Raw genomic sequence first — 25564 nt, forward strand, 5'->3', positions numbered from 1 at the left:
GTTCCTGGGTGAGCACGAACCCTCCCCACGGACCTCACCAAAACCACACAGACATTTCATTCCAAACGGCAAGTGACTGACCGAGCCTGGCAGACCCTTAGACCCCAACCACACACCCCAGCCCAGCCTCCGTGCTGCACGGCTCTGCCCTAGGCCTTGCCCCAGCGTGCGGCCCCCGTTACTGGCGGGGCCACCGCTGCCCCTGGGCCTGCCCGCAGCAGTCACGGCGGGGGGACCCATCGCCGTGCTGGGAGCGGGCAGGGGCCGGGGGAGGCCACGGTGGCGGGCAGCCCGCGGGCCTGGCAGGGGGTACAGGGGCTGCGGAGCCGCCGGTCGGGAGCTCGGCCGCCCCAACCTCGCTCACCGCCGCCGCCAGCGTTCCCCCAAGCCCGCCGAGCCCCGCGCCCCGCCACACTGCAGCCACGGCCCCGCCCGCAGCCCGGGCTGCACCATGGCGGGCGGCCGCGGGGGGACACGGGCAGTCCCGCGCCTCCCGAAGCGGGGCGGCAGCAGCGGGACCAGTGGGACCGATCCGAATGAGACGGTGGCGGGGCGGGGCAGGGACGGCGGCGGGGCGCGGGGCGGGAACGGAGTCAGGGGCGCGGCGGGTCACCCCCCGCGCGGCGTCGCGGTGGGCGCGCCCGGAGCCGCCCGCCCGGCCGGGGCGGGCCGTGTGGCGGGCTGGCAGTGATGGCGGCGGCCGAGGTGGCGCGGCAGGTGGGAGCGGGCGCCGGGCGGCCCGGGGCGGGTCAGGGTGCGCCGGGCGGGGTGGGGGCACTGGGCTGCGGCCTCCCGCGGGCTCCGGTGCGGCGGCGGCCTGCCGGGGGCCGCCCTGAGGGGAGCCGGGGTTACCTGGGGGAGGGGTGGTTTGGGGTCCCCCCCGCTGGCTGCGGGGCAGCAGCCCGGCCCGGCGACCTTGGGCTGCCCGCACGGGGGTGGGCCCGGGGTCCTGCCCTGCCGGTCCCTCTGTTCCCGGGCCCCGTCCCAGGGACCCGCGGCCGTGGCTGGACTGCCGTGCTGGGGAGGCCTCGTCCTGCACCCCTGCCCTGGGCTGGGGGCCCGTCGCCGGGCCAGGGTGCGGTAGTGGGGAAAGCGCTTCTTGGCATCCCCGTCTCTCCAGGGATGCTGTTCTCCTCCCAGAGACACCAGCATCCCGTGCTCCTTAGTGCATCATGTGGGGAAGGTCATCAGTCCGGCACTCGGTGCCGTGGAGGAGCCATGGGACCCCGCGCCCAACATTGGCACCGCATCCGGACATTGGCACCACATCCCCGCTGCGCTTTGTCCGTGAGGGTCCCCCCAGCGGTGTTGTCCCTGGCTGGGGCACACTGATGCTCGCCTGCCTTCCTAGCACAGCGCAAAGCTCTGTGTGTGCCGGCAGAGAATTATCCAGAAGAGGAGCAGAGGGAGTTGAGCCACCTCTGCGTTTGTTAGAGAGATGCTAAGGAGGCATCTGTGTAACGCGTTTGCATGTGGAAGCGTTTTGTCTGTGATCTGCTGGGCTTCCAACTTTAGTGTCCATGCATTAGTACAGAAATAATGCTTGAGATGAACGCTTGCCATTTTGTCTTCAAAGCAGTAGGTTTTAGCATAGATCCAGTCTTGTTGAACGGGTAGATGTAGCCATTCTTTGCCAGTTTGTGATGTTATTTCCTCTTGGACATACCCATTGCCTTGTGTGTGACTGCCAAGGTATGTAAAGTGACTCACTTGCTCCACTGTCTTGTAAAGAAATTGAGCGTTAGGCTTTCCTAAGATAATGTACAGGAGTTTCAGACATCTGCTAGAGGCCTGGAATGAATTATGATAGAGCACAGCCTCTCTTTGGAGGCAAAAGGGAAAGCTGTGAGACAGACATGAAATTAGTGTGCTGCAAATCGAAAATGTCTTTGTCCAGACAGACGACTTGTCAGCCCAGGTCTTGGGCATCCGTCCGTGGCCATGGTTTGTGGAGCAGTCGGCCGTGACATCCTGGTGATGCAGAGGGTGGCTCTGTCTGTGCCGACAGGTTCAAACATGTGCAAGAGCTGGGGCAGGGTACCTGGGGGATTTGGGGTCACTACCTTGCCTCTGTCCCAGCAAACCCCTGATCTAAACCCACATTTATTGTGGAGATGGTAGGTGAAAACCTCTTTTTCCCAGACAGGCAGTGTGACTCTGTCATTGCTGAGCTGAGACCCCTCTCCTGTCCTCTGCCGGTGTCGAGTATGCGGGATTTAAATGCTGAGACCCACAGGGGACATGTCCACCCTGCTCCCTGTGGTGCAGAGGACAGGCTTACTGGGCACTGTCTAACTCTCAATGTCTGTAGGACAGGTCAGAAAAATCATCAAGATTGCCGATATAGATATGTATTTTTTAATTGCTGGAGGAGACTTCTCCTGGGAACGTATCCAAACAGCGTGGTGTTTCTGCAGCCCTTTGGCAGGGCCATAAAGAAATGTAATCTTAAGAACTGTCAGAATTTGAGATTTCGGAAGCGCTTGACCGTTTGTGAATGTTGAATGGCTGAACGATGCAATGCGCTTGAAGAGGGTGGTCAGTGGTCAGGAGCTTTGGTGAGACATTTCTTGCTTTCTTTGGTGGCTGATTCAGAAGTATTTCTCTCCCACTTTTCTGTTGTTTTTCTGTTATATGTGTCCTGATGATTTGTTATCAGCTGAGCAAGGAAAAGAAATACAGAATCTTTATCTACGCTTTACATTCCTGCTTTGCATTTATCTTGTGAAGGATGTTTATACTGTCTGCTGGATAATTCTCTCATTGCATAAGAGAATTACACACTTGTACAAGTGAGAAGTAATTGGTACAAGTGTTCCTCTAATTTGCTGTTTAATCAGAGCCAAATGCAGTCTGGGGAAGTGGATGCCATAACATCGAGGTCATGAGAAGGGATCTGATGTTGTTCTGGCTTAAAGATGATGTGAAAAACTGTGGTGTGGAAACCTGAATTCAGGTTCTGCCTTGCCTTGTGATTTGACATTTGATTTCTTGTGCAAGAGTTGTCTCAGGTATAGGGGTTAACCCCTATACAGGGTTAATCTGTGTCTCCGCTTTACAGGGTGGCAGAGGGGCAGGGGAGCACTGCTGTGAGCTCTGGCAGCTGTGGTGGAGCGCTGGTGAATGTTGCTTGATTTGCTTTCGTTGAGGGATGGTGCTGTTGTGTTTGTTGCCGCCGTTTGGAAATCCTCCGAAGGGGGTCTCCAAGGCCTTGTCATCTGAAGTGATTCTCACCTGGGGAGAGGTACGAGATTGTGTTGGAAGTACTAAATGTCAGCTGTCAGTGTCCTAAACAGAAACACTCTTTTCAATTAGATGCAGAGCAAGCATTATACCGCAGTCTTTGGGTGCATTTTCTTGTTATGCGGGCCTTCTTTAGACACTGTGTCCCTTGGGTTCAGAGCTGTGGCATTTTTTATTTGCTGTGTTGTGCCTGAATATCGCTAAGTAGAGGCTTTTCCTTTGCCGTGGTGTCCTTTTTTCATTGTTCCTTTAGTCCAGGCCACCAGAAATTGTCCTGAATATGGAGCGTTGACATTTGCGATGAGCAGCACAATTGCGTGTCTTGGGGAGGATGCTCTGCTTTATCTCGTGGTAACAGCCTCTCGGGGCTCTGTGGACACTGGGAGCTGACAGCACTGTACCTACTTGTGTAAAGCAGATCAAGGCAGAGACGCACATTCAGCAAGATTTTCCTCTAATTGTTTTTTCATCCCAAGGACTCTGGAGTGATTCAAACACCTGCAGTCTCAATCTCGCACATTTTATGTAAACTAATATTTAATGTGCAGTGCTTTCAGGCTTGGGATCATTTATTATGACATCTTTGTATTTTCCATATATTCCTGATAGTTCTCTGTAAGAATTAGAGTAGGCGGCAGTGGTTTCTGTGGCATGGAGAAGCCTTAACAAAAGGTGTGTAAATCCTCCAAAGACAGGAAAAAAATAAAATAACCTCTCCAAGTGGCTACTCTTTACTTTCACTCTGCAATAGCCCTGCCTGGTAATGCAGCAAGAGAGCATATTGCTCTTTTTGTTCTTTTCATCTTGTTTGTGGCAAACACGCTTTGCTTCCTCCCAAGGAACAACAGCCCATTGTATCCTAGGGAGGGTCACTCTGCGTATATGGGGGAAAAAAAAGGCATCTGGTATCTTGGTGTGGTGCCAGCGTTCACACTGGCTTCCCAGAGATATCCCGTCTTTGTCTTCGTTCCAAGAAGATGCTAACTTTAAAATAGAGAGTATGGAAGGACTCTCAGCTATCCAGTGCTCAGTGATGCTCGTGGAAAAAGCCCTTGCACAGACAATTGTTAAACATTGCTTACCTTGTTGGTACCTCTTCATACGTTTTAAACTTGACCTGAAAGGTTGTTTTTGAAGATAAATAATGGACGATAGCTCTTGAACACCTTTTCAGCAAAAAGCTTATAAGCTTAACATATTCTCCTTCAGTTTTGAACAAGGTAATCCAAATCTACATTTAATGTACAGGCAGGATGACTAATTGCTGTGTTCATATGTTGTTTATGATGATGCTGTTTATATATAGCAGCGTTCTGGATACAGACACCACTTGGTGTGTGAAGACTGATGACTTGCGCTGTTTCTTGGTGGATCGGGTAGAAAATGTTTCTTTTCTCTCCGCAGGTTTGGTAATTGCTGACAACTTTTTGATGTGTGTCAAAACCAGTCTGACCTTAAAATGTTATTTCTTATTTTTCTTTTTTCGCCACATCTGATCTCTTGATGCCTTGGCCAAAGTAGGCTTTGGATTTTTAGCACAATGTACCTTAACATGAAGGCTCAGCTGCTGTGACTGGAAATCAGATTTTGCAGTAGTTGTTTCCTGGCCTGTAGCAGATGTGAAATGTGGTTTAACTGCGTTATAAAACCACAGGTGACTAGAAAAAGAGGCTACAGGAAATGACTTGCAGGCTGAATTCTGTGCGACGGTAAATGCCTCCTCTCAGACGAGAGTGGCTTAACTTCTACCGTTTATTTTGTTCCATCTGGATCACACTTATATTTAGGGATGAGGAGAAGATTTGTTCTTAATGAGAGCCTACACTCTCGCCCACGCTTCCTGGGGAGAGTAGTGTTCAAACAGTCTTCCAATGGTGCAGTTTTAAGGCTGTGTATTAAAAATACACTTGATATTTCTCCTTCCCCAGGAGCAGTCCGCCTGTGGTTCTCTCTCGTGCCTTTGCGGACTCTGTCCACCTATCTGTTCTTCACCAGCGCTGTGGTACTCTCACTGTGGATCAAATACTGCCATGAGATACCCCAGTGCCAGGTTTTTGTTTTGTTGAAGGCAGTTCAGGAGAGCTTAGGTGTATTGTTGCAAAATCTGCATGCCTGATGGTCTCCCTTTCTTCTGCTTTAGTTGTTTGTTTGTGAATTATTGGGCCTTGGAGCTGCATCCTCAGAAGGCAAAAACAGAATCTGCTGGGGAACTCAAGCGCCTTCCTGATGAACATGTCGTTTAGAGGCAAGGTGCTCAGGAATTAATAAAGCACCATATTTGGTGAACATCTTGGCAGGAAGAGTCAGACTAATACACAAAATATGGCTAAGGGGAAACATATTTACACATCACAGGGTGGTAAATATGGTTAATGGCTGAAGCGTATTTGGAGCCTCATATCTGGCAAAAAAACCCACTCCAGCAAAACGGTAACAAGGCAAGTAATCGTACTCTGACAGGCTGCGGTAGTAAATGCAGTCCTCAGGGATGTTTTCCTAGCCTAAAATACCAGTGCCGTTAACAGAAGAGGGAAAACCAGTATGCCTGTCCCTATAAAAAGGCTTTCAAGGTATGTGAAGACATGATTCTGAAAGAATAAGTTAAAAATTACACTCTATTATATGATTATTATACATTATAATATATTATATATTGCCTTTTGGCTGCAGTATTTCTTGCAAACTGATGATGTGTCTGAAAGGCCAGAGGGGAATTTTCTGTAATTGACCCTAAAATACATTGTTAAGAAAAGCCTTTGCTGCAGAGAGGGAAATACCTTTCTGGAGGGCTGCAGGAGAGGAACTTCCCAGTACACACAAATATGTGGGGTTAGCACTTACTCTCCTTTTTGCATGATGTTGTTTCGGAGGTTGAGCCTCTGCATGCAGTTTATTACTGCCTGCTGTGCAGGTTTGGAACCCAGAGCGCCTTGGCCTACATAGGCCTTTGTGCAACGGCCGGGTGAAAATTTCTGTCCCCCCTCCAGAAGCAAGCGGCTGTGCTGGGCGTGGAGAACAGCATGAGCTGGAGTTGGAGCTCAGCCCTTCTGCTTCCCGGGGTAGAAAGGGTACGCCTGGCTGAGGAGACCGCGTTAGTGGTGTTGGGCACAAGAGAGAGCAGCTTCTCATGAAACCGTTTGTGTGGCTGGGCAGGAGTGGCCCATGCCCTCCAGCAGGCAGGTTTGGGTACTTGCTCCCAAACCCCTGTACAGCCTCCCTTCCGTCAGGGCTGCGTGATTATGAGCATCTCAGTTCTGGACACTTTTTCTCAGCATTTTTTTCCTGTTCAGTTCCTAGCTTTGAAAGATGTGCTCCGAAGCTTGGATAGCAATACTTGGAGCTGGAGAAGACCTGCTGCCTTGCATGGTCTGGCCACCTGCCCATGCGAGCATCTTCCCTGCAACTTCCTTCAATGATCTGTGATTTTCTGGTACTAATGGTTGTTTTATAGATTTGAACACACTCCTGTTGGCAGCCTGAGATTTTAATCTTAGCAACGATATGGAAGATATTGCTGTGTTTGATAGCTTGAAGACTATCCTCTGCTGTTTCTGTGCTACAGCACTTGAGCTTTGCAGAGGCAGTGTGTTTGGGTCGTTCAATTACTAGATGTAGGTACAGCTTTCCTAACTGTTTCTAGCTAGTTTCTGTAATTGCAGCTGTGAATGTGAATTACATGAGTTACAGTTCACATTAAGTGAATTGTAATAAGCTTATAGGAGGAGGCATCATTAATACATTCCTTTGCACAGGGGATTCTTTTTGTTTTCAGTATAAGGTGAGACTTGAGCGTCTACATAATTTCTCAAGAAACAAATGTTTTGCTGCCTCTTTATTTCAGCAGCTGTGTTTGGGTAAGTGTTTTGCACAGTTTAAATTTTTCCAACAGGGCTACCTTCTAATGCACAGCAAACAAAACATTCTATTTGTGCCGTCTGGATTTGTTTTGTAGAAGAAGGAAGCACGCTGACACAATTTACAGTATACATGCAAATCTCTGCTTGGACTGTGCAGTTGATTCTACTCGGGAGGTCTTAAGGGTTTATACAGATAAGTGTATTTTGCTTGAAAATGACACAACTATTTAATTGTATTTCAGGGTGAAGGCTGTCGTACTGTCCCGCTTTCCGGACACGTAGGATTTGACAGTTTGCCTGACCAGCTGGTTAATAAGTCAGTTAATCATGGGTTTTGTTTCAACATCCTGTGTGTGGGTGAGTATTTCCATTTTGGGAAGTTCTCTTGCTGAAAAGGGCTTCTCTGCAGCTGGATGTAGCTTGGAGGTGACAGCGTTAACAAGGTAGCTTTGATTTAAATTTCCCCAACTGTTCTGTCTATTTTCAGTAACAAGATTTACTGGTGCCCTGGGAAATCCCTGCTGGGGTTATGCAGTATGGCTTTCCACCAAGCAGTGAACCATGGAAATAAAATGTGTAAAATCCCAGGGTTTTATTAAGATCTTTATTTTCCTAGTATGTTTGAATTTCATGTTTTTAAAAGAAAATTGGTACTCATGCCAGAGAACTTTGTTCTGAGGTCTTGTTTGGTTAGGTATTGAATTATTATTGTAATTATTTTAACAAAATACCAGTCATGCTCCTCTAAATCAGTAAAAGCTATTTTTTTTCTCCTCCCTTCTGTGCATACTTCAATTAAAATAGTGTCTGGCCAAGCTTAGCTGGTCAGATGATTATCCAAGCTGCCATGTGGTATGGATCTCAGCTGGGGCCTGGCGCTGCAGTAGGACTTGGTGTCTGTCCCTGCAGCGTCTGCCCGTCTCACAGGTCTTCCCCCGGGTTAGGATCCCAAATGGTCCCTTCTTGGAGGCACTCCTGGGTAGCAGTAAAATCTTGTATGGCTTTGGTACATTAGTTTGATGAGGTGGATAAGGAAATTATTGATAGGGAATTAATAATTGTCTAAAAGGACAATTAGTTTGGTTTACTGATGCTGGCGCCCTGCCTCTGGGAGCAAGAGGTTATTGCGTGGCCACGGCTGCTCAGAGTAAGCCCTGTCTGCAGATGGTCTCAGCAGTGCCTGGCATGACAGAGAGGAGAGCTGCAGCTGTGGATGCCTCCTGGGGACTCAGCTGGTGGTCAGCTCCGCACCCGCACAAAGGTTGTCTGTCTCCTCCCGTGAGAGATCCATGTCATGGTATGGACCTGGTGTTTGCCCAGCACAGGGTTAAGTCTGAGACGAGAGGAGTAGAGTGAGGAGAGGGGAGCTGAGCCCTGTTAAATGGAGCTGAGAAGAAAACTTTCCCTGACAACGGCATTCCTGCGAGATGATAAACTTTGCTGACAAGTGGAGGTCACTGTCAGGCTGAGTAGCTAGGTGATTTCCACAGTACGTGAATGTGATATGACCTAAGGAAACTCTTGCCCAAAGACTGAAGTCTTTAAGTATTTCTTTCTGCACTTATTGAGCTGCTGTGCTTTTTTCTACAAGTTATAGGTGTGGCAGTGGATGCCTTCTGTGGTTATATGTTCGCTTTGATGTGTGCAGAGGAGATGAATGCTTCTGCTTTCCTCTTTGCAGGGCAGAAATGGAATGTATTAATCACTTGTTGATCTGAATAACAAGGGCTCGCCAAGATCAACGTGCCTTAGTTATTAATGTCAGACTTTTATGAATAGTAATAACACAGACATGGCCAATCTTGAAATAAAGAAACTTTATAGAAAAATTCAATAAACTTCATTAGAAAAAGATCTGCAAATCTTGAGTTGAGGAGGTCAGGCTTTAAAATGTCTTTTAAGAGTTGCATGGTGCCTCTGTTAACTTGTGGTAACAAAGTCAAACTCTTAAACATCTTCGAGAAAGAAAACAAAATGTCCCAGAGTCCATCTGTCATTTATTCTGTAGGGTCTTACTTGTACAGTAGGAGTTTGGGGTGAAAAATTGAAAGAACAGGGAGCAATTGAGGCTTGGAGACAACAAAACAACAAATAGATGAACTAATATCATAGTCAGGCCACTAAGCGTGATAGAAAGACACTTCATTGCCCCCCATTTTTTCAGCTGTGCATGGCATCTGTTGGAGGAAAAATCCAATGAAAATTTTGCTCTGCGCCATACTGGATCTGAGCCACTGATTCCTCCAGCTCCTGGTGAAGGAGCCAAGGAAAGCTTCAGAAACGACTCTCAGCAGCATGTCCAGAGCGGAGCAATTTTTAGCTCTTCTCATGCTGAAAGCTGTCTCCCCTTTGAGACTAGAGCCAAAGATAGAATAAATGAGCAAACCTCTCATAACAAGTTAGGGGTTGCGGATGGTTTCTCTGATATTTTATTCCTCAGCGCAACCATTTTCCTCCTAAAGCTTCTATGATAAAACGTTCATTGCCTCTTAGTTCAGTGCAAAGGCTGGGGGAATATTTAATGCCTGAGACCTTCTGTGCTGACTGTATTTCTTAGTGAGATGGGGAAAAGAAAGAGGAAGAATAGGGTGACATTTTTGAAATGTAAACTTTCTCAGTTTTGTCCAGGGTAAAGTTGCACTAGACTAGTATCCCGTTACAAGCAGGAGTTTCCCACTTCCTCTCCCAGGATTTGTGGGGGATTTGTTCTAACCAGCCTTTTCAGTGCAACAAGAAATGGCTGTTTTGTGGCAGAAATACCTTCTCTTTTCCTAGGGGCTGTACCACAACTGCTTGAGGTCTCTCACTCCAAAGGAGTGAGCCCCTTGGTGTGTGGGAGCGCTCACCGGCTGGGGAAGGGAGGGATGTGCACAGGTTTCCTCGTGCAGAGCTGCTGTCTGCTCTCCAGCAGGCAGCTTTCTGTGACCTGTACAGCCTGGAAGTTGCCCAGTGGTTGTTTTTGTGGTCACTGTTGCAACCAGCTGAGGAGAGATCAGGGTTTCTCCAACTGAAAAGCCATCGGTCTCCTTGGGCCCCTTCTGTCCCTTCTCCACGGTCCCCTGGGGTGGACGGCGTCGTCTAGGAGCTGGGTAGTCCTCTGAGGTGCTTCAGCATCTTTAGTGAGCCTGGGCTGCTCCTCTTGCCCCCACTGCCCAGCCTTTCCCTTGCGGTGGGTGAATTGTGTGCTATCTCTGTACACCTGTCAGATGAAAAGAACTATTTTTTCCTCTCTCCATGAGAGATGGCCTTATCAGGCTGAGCTGCCTCAGGGCTTGTCTCAACAAACCTGCTTCATTGGATTAGCTCCCGTTTCTTCACATGAAAGGGATGTGCATGCGTATACGTTTTCTTTAGGATTGAGTTATTTGGTATCTGGAGCCACTGTTGTTAATCTCATGAAGGACACGTTTTGCTCTCTCGGGAAAGGGCGCTCTCATGAAAACTGCTCGATGCCTTTGAACAGGGAAATACTCCAACGACTCCTCTGTCCTCCCAGAGAGTTGACTGAGGATGATATGACTGGGGCCTCTTAAATCCTGAGTGATGTGGAGAGGGGGGCCAGTGAGCAGTTGTTTGTTGTTTCACTTAACATGTCCTAGGGAAAAGCAAATTAAATCGCCAGGCACAAAAAGAGGAGGTGCAGCTTTTGTGGTGTATAATTCAGCTTACTGCTGCAGGGTGCTTAGGATGACAAAATTTCTGTGGAAGGAAGAAGCCATGAAAGTGCATTCAGCATAAGGATAGCTGTTTTGGTTTGGGAAGCTTCCCAAAGGAAGGAGCATTTGCTGTGGGTGCAGCTTCTTCTGTTCCTCCACCTTAGCTGCTGGCCAGTGTCGGAGATGGGTATGGTAGCATCTCACCTCCACCTCTCACCTCACCTCATCTCCATCTCACCCAGCATAGCTGGTTGTGGGTAGCCCTTGTGTCGCTTGCCTGCACAGCGTGACATGTCGCTTTGCTGTACCGATGTCAGGATTGCTCACGCCTTGCAGCACTGGTGCTTGCTGTCTTTTGGCACAGGCTCTGCCTGGTCACCAAGCTGGAGAGCCGCAGAGAGTGTGAGCGATGTCCCACCCAGGCAACACAGGGAGGGCAGTCTGGTCCCAGAGCAGAGGACCTCTCTGTGGAAGAGCTGTAGGGAGGAGAGTGGCGCTTGTCCCAGCTGTGTTTTTCCAAGTGGTGCCACTGCTCCATCACTGAGGGATTTGATGAACTGTTTCCATTGAGCACTGAAGGTGTCACAGGCACATGCAATTGGAGCAGGGAGCGTGTCTCAGGAGACTGAGAGGAGGTGTGGGTAGCCAGGCACTGTGTCTCTAGCCTGGCAGGCTGTCGAGTGTTAAGAGTGGATGGTGCCTTCTGGGCACTGGTGTCGGGTTGCTGCATGTCCTGAGCCTGACTGGTGTGGTGTCTCTTGTCATTTTTTTTTGCATGTCTCTGAAAATTGTTGGACTTAACAGTAAAAATCCATCCCATGATGAAAAGCACAATGCTACAGCTTTTCAGTAGCTGTCAGAGCTTCCTGGTGCAGAACTCTAACAGTAAAGGTCACTCTCTCCCTGCCCTGTCCTCCCCACAGCACTTTGTCAGCCCTGTTTTGGGAGTGCAGGCCACTGTGGAATTGCATAATCCTTAAGTACAGTTTTGGAGATCAAATCACATGTGTGCCTATAAGCCTGACATCAGGAAATAATCTCCCTGACAAGGATGCTTCTCACTCAGTTTGCATCGACCATTGCTTCTTCCACGGTAATTCTGCCTTCCTTAATCCCCATTCATAGTTTCTGCTTTTCGGAGAAGATTCCAGCGCTGTCGGCTGGAACGAGCACAGACTACTTGTCCTTTTCATCAGACCATCTGTTCCATCTGGACTCCTGTCCTTACAAGAAGCAGTTGGCACCACTTACATCTTCCAGCCAGCAGAAAGTTGCCTCTGTGTGAGGCAGAAACTCCCGGGAGATTCAGAAATCCTCCCTTCTGTCATTTTACCCTTGGGAGTAGCACTGCTCCCTAGCTCTGGTCGTATTTAACACAGTGAAGCACTGTATAAACATCTTCAGTCTTTACCATCTCATGTCATTCTGTCAGTGTTAACGTTGTATTTCTTTTAGCTGAGACAGTCATTCCTCTCTCCTCTGTCCTCCTCTTCCCTGGCAGGCTTTGGTGCCATGCCATGTCAGTGGGGTTACATGGTGCGGGGATGGGTGTATCTGCTGGCCAAGTGTCGTATCTGGTGTGCAGACCTCATGTTTGAGACACTGTGTTAGTAGCTGGGTGTTTTGTGTTTTAAACATGAAGTTGTGGGTGTTTGGATAGGCAACTCCCACCTATGGAAAAATGCCTCACCAGTTCAGATCTTCCAGTTCCAGAAGGAAAACCTCAGTGTGTGAATTCAAAGTTGCCTTTGCTGGCCCTGCGTAGCCGGTACGGAGTATAAAAGCATGTTCTGTCTTAAAAACTTGCCTGCATCTCTTATGCCCTTCTCCTGGCCCCTCTGACAGTTAAAATCACTCCTGCTGGAAACAACACATTAGATCAATTTAAAGTAGGCAATGATTAGCAGGTTCAGGATGTGTTTAAACAATAGTCTTGGCCTCATGTGAACACCTTTCGCCCCAAAGAAGGAGGGAGGCAGGAACAAGAGCTGGCTTACAGGGTGTTCTGCCCGGAAGCCTGCGTGATTTACAGGCGACCTTGTGTATCCGCTGCAGAGAGCAGCTCCCTGCCCCGGTCACTGCTGCTCCCCTGTCACCCTGTCCTGCAGCCCTGTAGGCTTGGGGCATGGATTGCTGGATCTGACCCTGCTCTGGGGCCCGCCAGGCTGTGGGATGGAGAGTGCAGGATGGTGGCACAGGGCAGGGTTTGCAGGCTGATGTGTGGACGATGCTCCCACACCCCAGGGCTGACAAGCTCCCCTGTCCTGAGATGCTCCATCAAGGATCCTGGCATTCGCAGGCAAGCAGCCGACTCCCTGCTCTGTCCCACCCATCCCTTGGCAGGGGCTCTGGAAATGCTGCAGCCTTCTCAGGCTGTTTAGATTTTTGTCCTTTTTTATGCTGCTGTTTTCCTGGAATCCCTGAGAAAGGCCTGGCAGGTCATGCGGGCTGTCTGCTGTTAACTCTCAAAATCCCCATCCGAACTGTGGCGATGCTCTGGTCTGCTGTGCTGTGTGCACCTGCTCCCCATCTGGGGCAAATGGTACCCCAAAGCCCCAGACTATGAGTCAATGAAAGGCTTGCTGTGATCATCCGTAAGTCTTCTGGATGGTCCAGTTCATTCCTCTAGCAACAAGAGATAACCTTGTGCTTTGCAGGGTCCCTCTCCCTTCCTACTGCCGGTACACACTGGTCAGCGGTGCTGTATTAATTGTGCATTAAAGTAGCACAAGGGATTGCAGCAGCACCAGCTCCTAGTGATGACTCCCTCTTCTCCCCTTTGGGTTGCAAATGAGATTGATGAGAAGGGCAACTGGATTTGTGCCTGTTCTGGCTGTAGCTGGTATCAGTCGGTGATGGAGCTCAAACTCTTAGCTGTCTCCTGGGCAGCTCTGCAGCTCAAGGTGTACGTTGACTTTCAAATGTTAGTGAGTCTTGCTGCCTTCTGGAAAGGTACCTGATACATGATCCTACCGATCAGACTGCTCAGTTCCTAGAGCAGTGGATGTTTGCCCTGCCATGCCTGTCATGTACTTCAGCCCGGAGTGAGAGAAGTCCTTTCTGGGGCCAAGGGAGAGGAATTTGCCTGCTTGCAGGGGTGAGGCTTGGAGATTTGTTTGGGGGAGGACGGGGAGGAGTTTCTCCTTGTTGAATTGGGCATTTCATGTAAGTTTGGATCTGTTGCAGAGCTCTAAGCCTACAAAAATAAGAAGTTTCTTTCTTCTGAGCAAAGTAGGAAAATGATGAAGTTGTCTTGGTTGGGAGCTGAGGGCTCGGGGAGGGAGGGGAAGGCTGCTTCAGCCAGAGACAGTCTCCCCATGGTCCTGCAGCAGGCTGGAAGAGCAGCCTTCGCAGTGGGTGGGGTTCATCCAGCTCCCGAAGTTTCAGCAAAAGCCAGCTGGGCAGCTCAGAAATATGTTTCCCCAAAACACAACAGCCATTACAGGGCAGCAAGCCAGACTGCTTACGGATTTAGCATGAAGTCAGATCCTTTGAGCTCGGAAGGTTGGCTCTGTTGTCAGAACATGGTAAGGGAGGCAGCCCTGTGAAATAAGCGCACGGAGGGATTTGTTTTGTTCTTCCTGGGATGTATCTAAAACAAATTTAAGACTGGTCTCTGGGATTTGTCTTTTCCTTCCAGACAAGGAAATAGTTCCCCTTTGATAGATGGAATCCAAATAGCGGTTCAATGCTGCAGAACTTTTGGAAGCAGATTTTGGAGTATTGCATAGCTTATGTAGCCCCTAAGATATGAAAACCAGATATTACAGAAAATCTCCCCTCCCAGTCTAGAAGGCTGATCCCTCAATTCAGTCTGGGTACAAGAAACCAACTGCAAAACTTCCTGTAGAACTGGAACCACTTCTCAGTGTTTCTGCACAGAAGGAGGCTAATTCAGTGGCTGCTTATTAGAGGCATATTGATCTGGAGCATCTTTTTTTGGAAATGGCAATGAGCCCTATTCCCCTTCCCACTATTTAATGAAAACAGCACCTTCTGTAGTGTAGTTGTGGGTTTATGCAAGATCTGAACGATGCTTTCCTCTTTGCCTTTTCACCTCTTTCTTTTCATCTCTATTTTCTAACGATATTAATGGCCATTAGACTGTGAAATGTAATTTGCCCGGAATACAGAGCTCCCATTGTACTCAGCTTTCTGCTTGCCAGACGATCCCTTTGGAGCATGAGATCTGCTTTCATCTGCTACAATTTCACCCCTGTTAATGTTTGGAAGCTGAAAGGCCAAGCCATACTAATATTCAATATTTCAACTCTCTTTTTCCCCAATAGGGGAAACTGGCCTTGGTAAGTCCACCCTCATGGACACACTTTTCAACACCAAGTTTGAAGGTGACCCAGCATCTCACTCACAGCCTGGGGTCCAGCTGAAATCCAGTACCTACGACCTGCAGGAGAGCAACGTCAACCTCAAACTGACTATTGTGAGCACAGTGGGCTTTGGGGATCAGATCAACAAAGAGGACAGGTAAGTGAAGGGGGAGAGAGGCTGTATTGTGACCTGGTTTTCTCGTGCAGGGTCTCTCCTGTGCCCTAGTTAGGCCAGACTGCACTGTAAAGTTTTTCTCCTTCTTGCATATGGGTTGTCCGTGTCATCTCTTTGGGATGGGACAGGTAGAAGAGAGGACACAGGTTGTGGTGTGTCAGCACTGCTCCAGCTATCAAAGCAGCTTTTCTTATGCTGTCATTGCAGTATCTACCCTGCTGGCAGCCTTCTGCCCAAATTCATCTGGTGGGGAGAGTGGAGAGCTCTAGGGCATCTGTGCTTGTTTCCTTGTGCTGTGCTGACCACAAGCTGCCGACAAAACCACTAGTGTGGTCTAGTGACCGCTTGGCTTAACAGCCACTTCTGGCAGGGCTCTTCCGTGTTGCGAAAATAAGCACAATAAATGTGCAGTGAGATACACTGGGGGAAGTATCTATAGCAGCTCCCGTCCCAGCGTGGCTGGAGCTTGGCGGTTAAGGGGTGTGTGATTCCACCAAGGTGTGTCTTCACAGAGGCATCGCAGATGGGATTTGCTTTGTTGTGGGTCTCTTAGATTTTAGGTTTTTTTAAGATGTACTGGTATCCTTTACATTGTGAGTCCGACAGGCTCTGTATTTCAGATGGCCTTACAAGGGAGTTGCAGAGATTTCCTGCCCCAGAGCACTGGGGAAAGGAAGTACTGAATGGAGATGTGTCTTCCACCTGCAGGACTCCTTGAGTGCAAGCAAGGGTTACACATTGTTGCGAATGAGTCTACATTATCCTGCCTTTTAAAAGTCTCTCATCTTCACATTTCAAAGTATCAGAGTCCACTTTCCCTGGAGAGGATGATGTGTCTCCTGTCCTCTGCTGAATCTCCAGTCCTGTGTTTTGTCAAACAGGCTACTAGAGTCTGACGTAGCACCAAATCTCTTTGTCAGTAGTGTAGCTTTCAAATTTCTTACGGGTGGGGAGGAAGGGAGATTGAGAGAATTGGTCTTGTGAAGTGAAATCTAACAAGCAGCTTGTTTCTTAAAAGCAAGCAAAGGAGCACTGTCAGTTTACCTCTCTGACTGTGAGATGTATAACTTTTCTATTCACCAAAGCTATAAGCCCATCGTTGAGTTCATTGATGCTCAGTTTGAAGCCTACTTGCAAGAAGAACTGAAGATAAAAAGGGTCTTGCACAACTACCATGACACCCGGATCCATGCTTGCTTGTACTTCATTGCTCCGACAGGCCACTCGCTGAAATCCCTGGACTTGGTAACAATGAAGAAACTTGACAGCAAGGTAGGTGTTTTTAACTCTTACTGGGCAGGTTCACCTTGCGTGTGGTGGAAAGGCCGCTGCTTTTCCAGGGTGCATCTCCCCACCTTGAATAGCCCTTATGCTAGTGGAGATGACTGGATTGGCAGATAAATCCTGTAGATTTACTGATCACTTTTAAGTTTTTGTGAGTTGTATTGCAGACTTGGAAAAACTCCCTGGAGCAAAGCTGAGGATTTTTTACCACTCTGTTCCTTTCTAGGTGAACATCATTCCCATCATTGCCAAATCTGATGCCATTTCCAAGAGTGAGCTGACCAAATTTAAAATTAAAATCACAAGCGAACTGGTCAGTAACGGGGTTCAGATCTACCAGTTCCCAACAGATGACGAATCAGTGGCGGAAATAAATGGGACAATGAATGTAAGTGCTTCCTCCCCGCCCAGAACAGCACTGTCACTGTAGGGGCTGGTGGTCCATATTGGAGTGCTTATTAAATCCACTTTCCCTTTTATTTTGTGTCTTAAAACCAGAGGATTTCACAGGGATATCCCCTAGCGTCATCCTAGGTTAGGAGAGCCTTGTGGTAGGCTACTGCCTGTCTGGTGGGCTTTTCTAGTCAGAAAACTGTCTTTTAACACCTTCCTTGTCCTAATGTATATCTGCTGAGGGACATGTAGGAAATCGGACAGATGGTGAGGCCTGGCTGTGCAGGGCAAGGACAGTCCCGGGTTGTGAATTGGTCAGACGGGTATTACCTGTCTGGTGTGAGGGGCATGCTGTCTACAGACATACACTTCTCTGCTCCTCACCCTGCGTTTTTCGCACCAAACTGTTCTGCTTTCCTGGGCTGGTGTTTCCTGCAAAGCCCTGCCTCCATGGGTGTCTCCTCTTGCCTGTGGCTGTCCTTGCAGCAGAGCTCCTTCACCTGGCTGGCTCTGTGACTCCTTTTGGCACTAAGTTGCTGTTTTATTATTGATCACGTTACTTAGCCTAGGTCCTTGGTCTGCTTTGGCCTTTTGGCTCTGGTGCCGTTGGCCAGAATGGATGGACAGGGGGGGATACAACGAGGCTGGTTAGAGCAGTGGTGTCCTTTGAGCTACATCCAAGGGGTGACGTGAGAAATAAAACACAAGAGCAAGACAAGAGGCCCATCCAGCCCAGTGGCCCTTGTCTTCCCTAAACATCTGCTTTTGGTCACTTTTGGAGTATATAAGAAGAGAGGGAATGTGTACGATGCTTTGCTTCCCGCAGATACTTTCCCAGCGTCTAACCCCATTCAGCTCAAGGGTTTCTCTTGATTTCTGTCCCATGCATCATCTGATGTCCCCCCACCAGTGAACTTCCAGGACCCTGTTGCAAGGAGGTATGCAGCTTAACCAGCAACATGTGAAAAACGGTACACGATTCAGGCCAAACATGTCTCAAGGTGCCTGCAAGTGCTTATTCTGGCTCTGACATTCCCAGCGTCGTGGGTGCCCCTCTGTGGCTCCCTGAAGGCGGAGGAAGCTGTCCCTTGGCCCCTCTGGCAGCGCATCCTGACCACGCTCCCATTTTCCAGATGGCTTTTTACAGGAAAGCAAGTAGGGGAAGTTGCTTGCTTAACTGCTGCTGCTGAAGTACAGGCCTAGCTGACATGCTTTTATGTCGTCTCTTGATCTAATATTAATAGTTGTAGACTGTTGCAGAGGGGCCTGAAAGAAACATGAATTTTGTCCTAATGTAAGAGCTGTCAGTGGTGGTTTCCTAGTCAGAGTAGTTTTGAGATGGTGTCTTTTTCAGTGCTTAGTGCTCTCACTGTGTAGGAATACAGTTACTCCTGGAAACATGCACATCACTCCACCCTTAAGGAACCAGAGGTGCAGTGATAAAGGGAGAAATCTTCTCCCCTTGGCCCTTCTGAGGGTGGAGGTAAACCTCTGCTCGTCTTTCCTTTCAGCCATTCACATGTCTTCTGGGAGGGAATTGCTGTCTTGGGTTGTAGACGTTCTGGGTTGTGTCAGCTGCTGTACAGAGAGATCAGCTCTTTAAATCCTCCATTAAACTGTTATAAATCATAATTACCAGATTTATGGAGACTAAGCAGGCCAGAATCTGAATCTGATCAAGGCAATTTTGCAGACCTGGAAAACTTTCATCCCAATACTAATTTTATTAGCAACATAAGACAAATCTGCTTATGCTTCAGGTCAGGAGATGAGCTTGTAGAGGGAATAAAAGAGCCAGGGTTGGTTGATTTAGGTTTGTGACTTAAATTGCCAATTTAGTCATGTTTAAAATTGAGGAATGGGAAACTTTGATTTAAATCAGTTGGCGTAATCTTTGTGTTTGTACTTCCCTACAGAAAGCTGCATTGTTTTTGCCTCTTACAGGTCAAAATCTTTGAAAGGTTATAAATCCAGTTGTCATGCTTACGTAGTACTTTTTGCTGACCAGCAGCTTCTCTGGATCAGTTACTTTTTTTTTTTTCCTTTTTTAATCACAGAGAAAATGGATACTGGTCTTTTGATTACTTAATGTTTTGCTTATAACCTGCATTAGTTGTCTTTTGCATGAAAAGTAAAATTAGGCTTTAAAATATGCAAACTCACTATTTCATATGCATTTTACATTATTATATCCACTTGTGCTGGATGCATTAGGAATTTTTTTTCCAGAGTATTTTGCATTCCAAATTGGCTTACTAAACAGAGAAAACATTGCTGGGTCTGTCAGGAACTGATTAACTGAAGGATTTAAAATCTGTGCCATCACAATCAGAAACAAAAGTATTTAACCATGAACAAAGGCATCAAGTGAAGTATTTAGAAAATAATCAGATTAAACAAATCTTCAGAACAAGATGCCTGATTTTCCTTGAAATTGATTTGGTCTTTTTGAGAATCCCGCCAAGGATGTATTTACAAGTTCAGAGAAAACACTGTACAAAATTATTTAGGTCTCTTCCCATCTGGATTTTATTCTTAAATAAGAAAAACAAACTCTCCTATTCTTTCAGCTCCCTATTGGCTTTTCCATTTTGAATGAATTAGTGTAATTACTGAAGAAAATATTCTCCCTGCACCTGCTAGTTAAATGAAACCACATGCAGCTACATGAGCTGTCACACATGGTGGGAGCTGGAGCTTCCTTGCTGATGGAAGAAGCAAATCACCAGCACTTTCTCACTGGCAAAGACAACAGCCGAACAGTTGATACCACTGGAGGAAGCAACTCTGTTGTTGAGGGTGACAGGGCCTGTGAACAGCCGAGGCTCGGTCTGTGCCTGTGTGGCCATAGCATGGTGTTTCTTCCACTGTCTCAGATTGCTCCTCTTAATCCCATTGCTCGCTTTGTCCCTTGGAAATCCCCTTACTTCACTCTCACAGAGACCTGGATAGGAAGCAAACAAAAAAGCATTAACAGCTGGGGGAGAAGCCAGCCATGGGACGCTCCTCGTGGACAGTTTGAAGAAGCCAGAAGGGAGTTCTGGAAGCTCTCACCCAGAGGCGGCAGGGTGGGAAGAGAAGTATGCAGCTCTGGTGGGCTGTGGAGGAGAGGGTCACCAGTGGGAGGAGAGGGTCACCAGTGGGAAGCACATTGCAAACATTTGCCTGATCCTGTGTCCTGGAGGGACGGTGGCTGGTCTGAGACCTCAGGCGCCACAGAACTGCAATGGCTTTTCCTCTGGAAATAGCACTGTGAGACCTGCAGAGGAGGCTATAGCCTTTGTGGGGTTTAGTACCTGGGGCGTTTCAGAGTTTCCAGCAGCTGGACGCAGGTACAGACCAGTTCCATGGCATCCCGTAGTGAGGAGCCCAGCCAGTACCTGGCAGTAGACAGTATGTCCCTATGGGGTGATGTCTCCAGTTCTTCCCAGAGCAGCCGAAGGTGGCATGTGGCCCTTGCTCAGCCCTGGGGTCTCTGCCCTCTCCCTTGTCAGGCTGCCTGACAGCGGCTGCACAACAGGATGCCATGGGACATGCAGGGCCTGTTTGGAGCGGGTGGAGAGGCAGTGACTGGCTCCACAGGGACTGATGATGATTCTTCTTAACCCCATGTGCAGAAGTGTTTGTGGATAGTGCTGCTGCTTGTGTGTGGTCTGTCTTGAAGGCAGGAAAAACTCCAGCATGTAGAAATGAGGCAGCAAATTATTCCTTTGGAAGCTGGCTAGGGGAATTTCCCTCATGTTGTGGTATGGAGGCTGTTCAGTTCAGACAGCTTTGTTTCTTTACCCTCCAGTATTTAGTATCCCCTGCCCTTTGTGATTAGACAGCCTTCTGATGAAAATCAGATTCCTTCAACCTGGGAGGCCATTTTCCTTTTTCTGCTGCTTGGCCTTTCCCACAGGGAACTTGCCCTGCGCAGAGCAGACCCAGCTCCATGCTGGCCTGCATGGCTCCAGGCACTGGCACATCAGCGTGATTGCAATGGTAACTCGGCATGGAGAGTGACCCAGGAGGACCCATGGAGCCTCTGCATGGCCCAGCATGGCCACATCAGACTGACCACCAGTCCCACTTACTCCGCGTGTGTCCTATGCGAGAGCTGTGACGCCAAGGAATAAAAGCTGAAGAGTTTGTCTTTGTGATTCCTTGCAGGCAGTGTTCCTTTATTTGCAGTTTGATGGTATGAGCCGCTCTCTGAAAGCAGAAAACAGAATCTCTGAAATATTTCGCTTGTACCAGCGTCATGAACTTGTCCAAGTTTTCAGATAACCTGTGGAATTAAAGCTTCACTGTCTGCTCTTGAGAGGAATCCAGGGTCACTGATCTTAATTGGCTTCCTGGGGTGCTTTTAATTACCCAGAACTCAGCACACTTTAAAAGCTCTAGCTAACAAACATCACTGCATGAAACTCAGCAGAAGGGGTGGGTGCAGGGAGCTGGCAACTTTATTTTTAATTGCTGGAACCCTGCACTTGACTTCTCCGCAGCTTGGCAGAATGCAATGTAGTTTCCATCAGCAAACAGAAGTGGGGAGAGATCTCACTTACTGCACAGCAGATAAATGCAGCAAAGTATGATAGCAGTGTCTGGGGAATGTGCTTGGCTGCCTGAGTTTGGGGATTGAGGGGAGTATAAGGTGAGGTCTTCTGAGGCTGTAGAGGTGGTGAGAGTGTTTCTGTTCCAACTCTGCTGAGCTTGTAGTGGGTGATTCTCTTATTAAGAGTCTCTGCCTTCTGCAGAGACCGTCTTCTTTACTAAGTGACTATTTTTAATTTCTGAGTTTTTGAAAAGCAAATCCCTCTTGTTCTTGGTCAGCCTTCAGGTACTTATAACAGCTGTACTCTGTGGAGTGTGTCTTGGCTTGAAGAGCGTAACAAGGCACAGTTCAGGTAGCGGTACAGCTCTGCTCTGCTATCTCCAGGATCCCTCCTCATGGATGTGTTCCCTGGATTTGGCTGCCTCTGTCTTCTAGCTGTGCAGCCATCTAGCAGTGGCTGTGCATAGCATCAGCATCATGAGGATTTTATAAAGCCATTGGCACTCCTGTGGGCTTCTCAGAACGAATTTTGATAAAGGATTTGGGAGATGGGGTGCTGAGGGTGAGCCCCAACACAGCTGCAGGAAGCATGAGGCACTGTGGAGTTTTAGCATGAGGCAGGGTCAGCACAGCCCCAGGGAATGCAGAGTCCTTCCCAGCTCAGCCTGGGGCAGACCTCAGGGCACGCATGGATGAGGAGGCTGACCCAGAGCAGGGACACGTTTGGCCTTTCCTCACCAGGGCTGAAGCAAGTGGGGAGGAAAGAGCTGTCAGTCTGGGGGTGAAGGAGGGACTTCGATCTCATGATCCGATAGAGCGAGTTGTCTTGTGCTCCAGTGTGAGCTGAGGGAGTGGTGGGGGGATAAAATCAAGAAGGCTCCAAGACCTCTTTTATTGCTTCTGTGCCTGTGCAGATGTTCTCCTCAGCCATGGCAAGCCCCCGGAACAGCACCGCAGTCAGAGCCGCGCAGCACGTTGTTCAAGCTGTCAATCTGATGCTAGTCTTGCACTGGCTCATCTCACCTGAGAACCTGTGGCTGGGAGGATCAGCCAGGTAGAGGATATAGAGTGGTAGCACTAACAAGGTTTCCAAAAAGGACCCTTCCTTCTCCCCCCTTGTCTTGGGCTAGTGGCCAGTGACTAGACTCCCTGAGATTAGCGTGTGCATAATGACTGTCTTGCTCAGTGGCTGTGCTAATCTCCGTGTGCTGGCAAGTCAGCTAGAGTGGAGAGGGACTAACATGGGTATCATTAAATGTGTTCCAGGCCCACTTGCCATTTGCAGTGATCGGGAGCACGGAGGAGCTGAAAATAGGAAACAAAATGATGAAAGCTCGTCAGTACCCCTGGGGCACAGTGCAGGGTGAGTTGAGCACTGGGATTTTCATGGCATGAATGGTGACACTTCTGCCAGGAGGCAGTGGGCTCTCATAAGAGGAGCAAGGGCCTCCTGGACTTTATTATCTCACTGGGAATTATCCTTTGTTAAATCCTTGCGTCAGGCCTATAGTGAGTTTTCTCTGCTCGGAAGGGCTGTTAAACCTGTTAGAGAAGTAGATGGGTGGGGAATGTGGGAAGAGACCTTTGCTTCTGCTCCCATCTTACTCCTTACCATGTCTTCTTACAGTGGAGAATGAAGCTCACTGCGACTTTGTGAAGTTGCGGGAGATGCTGATCCGCGTGAACATGGAGGACCTTCGCGAACAGACCCACACACGCCACTATGAGCTGTACCGGCGATGTAAACTGGAAGAGATGGGTTTCAAAGACACCGATCCAGACAGCAAGCCCTTCAGGTGCGATCCTTGCAGGAGACAGGCGAGCTCAAGAGAGGCACTGTTGGATGTGCTGCAAGCGTGTGTGTATGTGTGTGTCCTTGAGAGAGCATGTAGGGAACCAATGCAGCAAGAAAACCTGCCAGGTCAGATAAATCCAGACTTCAGCAAAGGTGCTGGCGCAGTGAGAGGTGAACACACAGAGAGCGTGTGGAGGGCTGACTGTGAAACTGCAAGTATAGGAGTAGGAATGTTTGTGCTGCAGAGATACAGCAGTGTCCCTCTGAGCTAGTGTTTGTTGCCAGCTGGTCTCTTTGAATTGCCCAACATTCAACATACAGAAAAGTGCAATAGCTTACAGACCCCGGAAATGGTTGGATAGGTAAGACCTTGGGCACACGCGTGTGGGTGCGTTGGCTGTGGGCCAGCAATGTGCTGTGGGCAAACAATATTCATGGCGTCAGCCTGATGTCAGGCTCAGGGGAAGCAGAGTTTATCCCAAGTCACATCACTGGACTTTCCTTTCTTTTTAGCTTACAAGAAACTTATGAAGCCAAAAGAAATGAGTTTCTGGGGGAACTGCAGAAAAAGGAAGAGGCAATGAGGCAAATGTTTGTCCAGAGGGTCAAGGAAAAAGAAGCAGAGCTGAAGGAGGCTGAAAAAGAGGTGAAGACTGCAGTACTTGTCTCTTCATGGTTGTGAGTGAGAGATCCACTCGCAAGTTAGATGGCTGCCAAAGCACTTCCCACTGAGTGTGGTTTAACTTGGGGTCATGGGGGCATTAAGGTGTTCATCCTGTAGAACAAATCTAGATCGCAGTGCTTGTAGTGTACAACTTAACTGCACCATGAAGATCTTGATTCTGATGGAGAGTTGCAGTGTGGCGAAATTCAAGGAGAGAAACAGGCCCTGATATAAGCCCATTATATAAAATCTGTACCTGTATATATTATATACTATATATATATTTTTTTATATATGTATACACACTCTGTCTTTAGTGTTGTGAAAAATCCATTAACTTACTGAGCTTTAAAGAGGAATAAGTAAGGTAGAGACCCCTGGAAATGGATTTTTACGATTATACTCTCCCAATCCTCTATTGTTAGTCTGTGCAATGGTGCATCACTAGAACACTGCCCGGTTTGTAAGCTATTGTGGAAGGAGACTGTTCCCTGCCCTTTGTCTACACAGTGTCAGCTCAGGGAGCTAGAAGTGATGTAGAGACCAACGGAGACTTGCAGGCTCAGATCTCATGGGATCCTTCCATCTTGCTTTTTTCCTGTGAACAGAATATCTGGTAGTGCTGGGTCCTGCTCACCTCTTTTCTTTCCTTCTAGCTGCATGAAAAGTTTGATCGCCTGAAGAAATTACATCAGGATGAAAAAAAGAAGCTAGAGGATAAGAAGAAGTCTCTGGATGATGAAGTAAATGCATTTAAACAAAGGAAGACAGCAGCTGAATTGCTCCAATCTCAGGCTCAGCAGGCTGGAGGATCGCAAACTCTTAAAAGAGATAAGGAAAGAAAAAAGTAAGTTGCTAACCTGGTGATATTTGCTTCTTGGTAATGGTTCTCCTTTGCTGTTTTTCTGGGTGTTCATATCTCTCTCCCAACGTAGCCAGTCCTTATCAGAGGAGGGTTTGCAGACAGATTTAATCCCTAGTAAGGCTGAGCAGTAGCTGGAAGCATTTTACCTCTAACTGTCCTCCTGAAGAGCAGGGAGCAGTGCTAACCTCCCTCATTGCTTGCTGACGGCATGGGAGAGGATGAACTTGTTCTTATTCCCTGAGATTCCCTGCTCCTTCCTTGGGTCTGTCAGTGCTTGTAACAAAGTGGAACAATATTGGCTGCCAAGGCTAGGGTGTGGGTGGCAGGCATGTCCCGCTACCCCCAGACAGGAGTGTATCCTGTCTCAGGGTCTTATTTGTTTAGGTTGGTAAAAAGCTTATACTGTGGAAATAATTCAGGGAGAGTAATGGTCTTGAATTCTGGAATTTGCAAAACGTAAGGCTGCAAAATGAGGGGACAGCTCATAGCTCCTTGTTAGTGCTACTACTGTTCCCCAGCCCTAAATCAGCTTTTTGCCCTCCACAGAAACAGTGAGAGATACTGCATGGCTTAGCAGGAGTTCCCCATTCCAGGGACTGGTGTGACAGGATCCAGCCCCTCGTCAGGTCCTGTGGTCTGGGCCATCTGCAGTGCCCATGTCAGGCTCCTAATGCTCTACAGTTGCTCAAGAGCAACCAGCTTTACAGCTGAAACAGTCCTCCTGGTTCACCTAGCAATGAGCAGTTCCTTTTCTTCTCACTGTGGTA

The 25564-nt window shown here is 48.3% G+C and overlaps 1 protein-coding gene across 7 annotated transcripts in view; it reads left to right on the forward strand.

Annotated features, from left to right (window-relative positions):
* SEPTIN6 (septin 6) overlaps positions 1-25564 on the forward strand; it is a 34784-nt gene that overhangs the window by 1939 nt on the left and 7281 nt on the right. For 5 of the 7 annotated variants that reach the window (XR_012588932.1, XM_074599615.1, XM_074599617.1 and 2 more), the window contains exons 1-9: positions 596-717; positions 7343-7457; positions 15046-15241; positions 16345-16531; positions 16770-16931; positions 22740-22836; positions 23101-23269; positions 23782-23914; positions 24589-24779. Coding sequence is in view for 6 of the 7 variants with exons in the window: in XM_074599615.1 (XP_074455716.1) it covers positions 691-717; positions 7343-7457; positions 15046-15241; positions 16345-16531; positions 16770-16931; positions 22740-22836; positions 23101-23269; positions 23782-23914; positions 24589-24779 (1277 nt within the window). In the remaining variant the exon portion in view is untranslated. Of the gene's footprint in view, positions 1-595; positions 718-7342; positions 7458-15045; positions 15242-16344; positions 16532-16769; positions 16932-22739; positions 22837-23100; positions 23270-23781; positions 23915-24588; positions 24780-25564 lie in introns of those variants that run through there. The other 2 variants (XM_074599621.1, XM_074599622.1) reach the window with 1 other exon arrangement.

The sequence above is a fragment of the Larus michahellis genome, chromosome 9 (assembly GCF_964199755.1).
Source record: "Larus michahellis chromosome 9, bLarMic1.1, whole genome shotgun sequence".
Taxonomy (NCBI): domain Eukaryota; kingdom Metazoa; phylum Chordata; class Aves; order Charadriiformes; family Laridae; genus Larus; species Larus michahellis.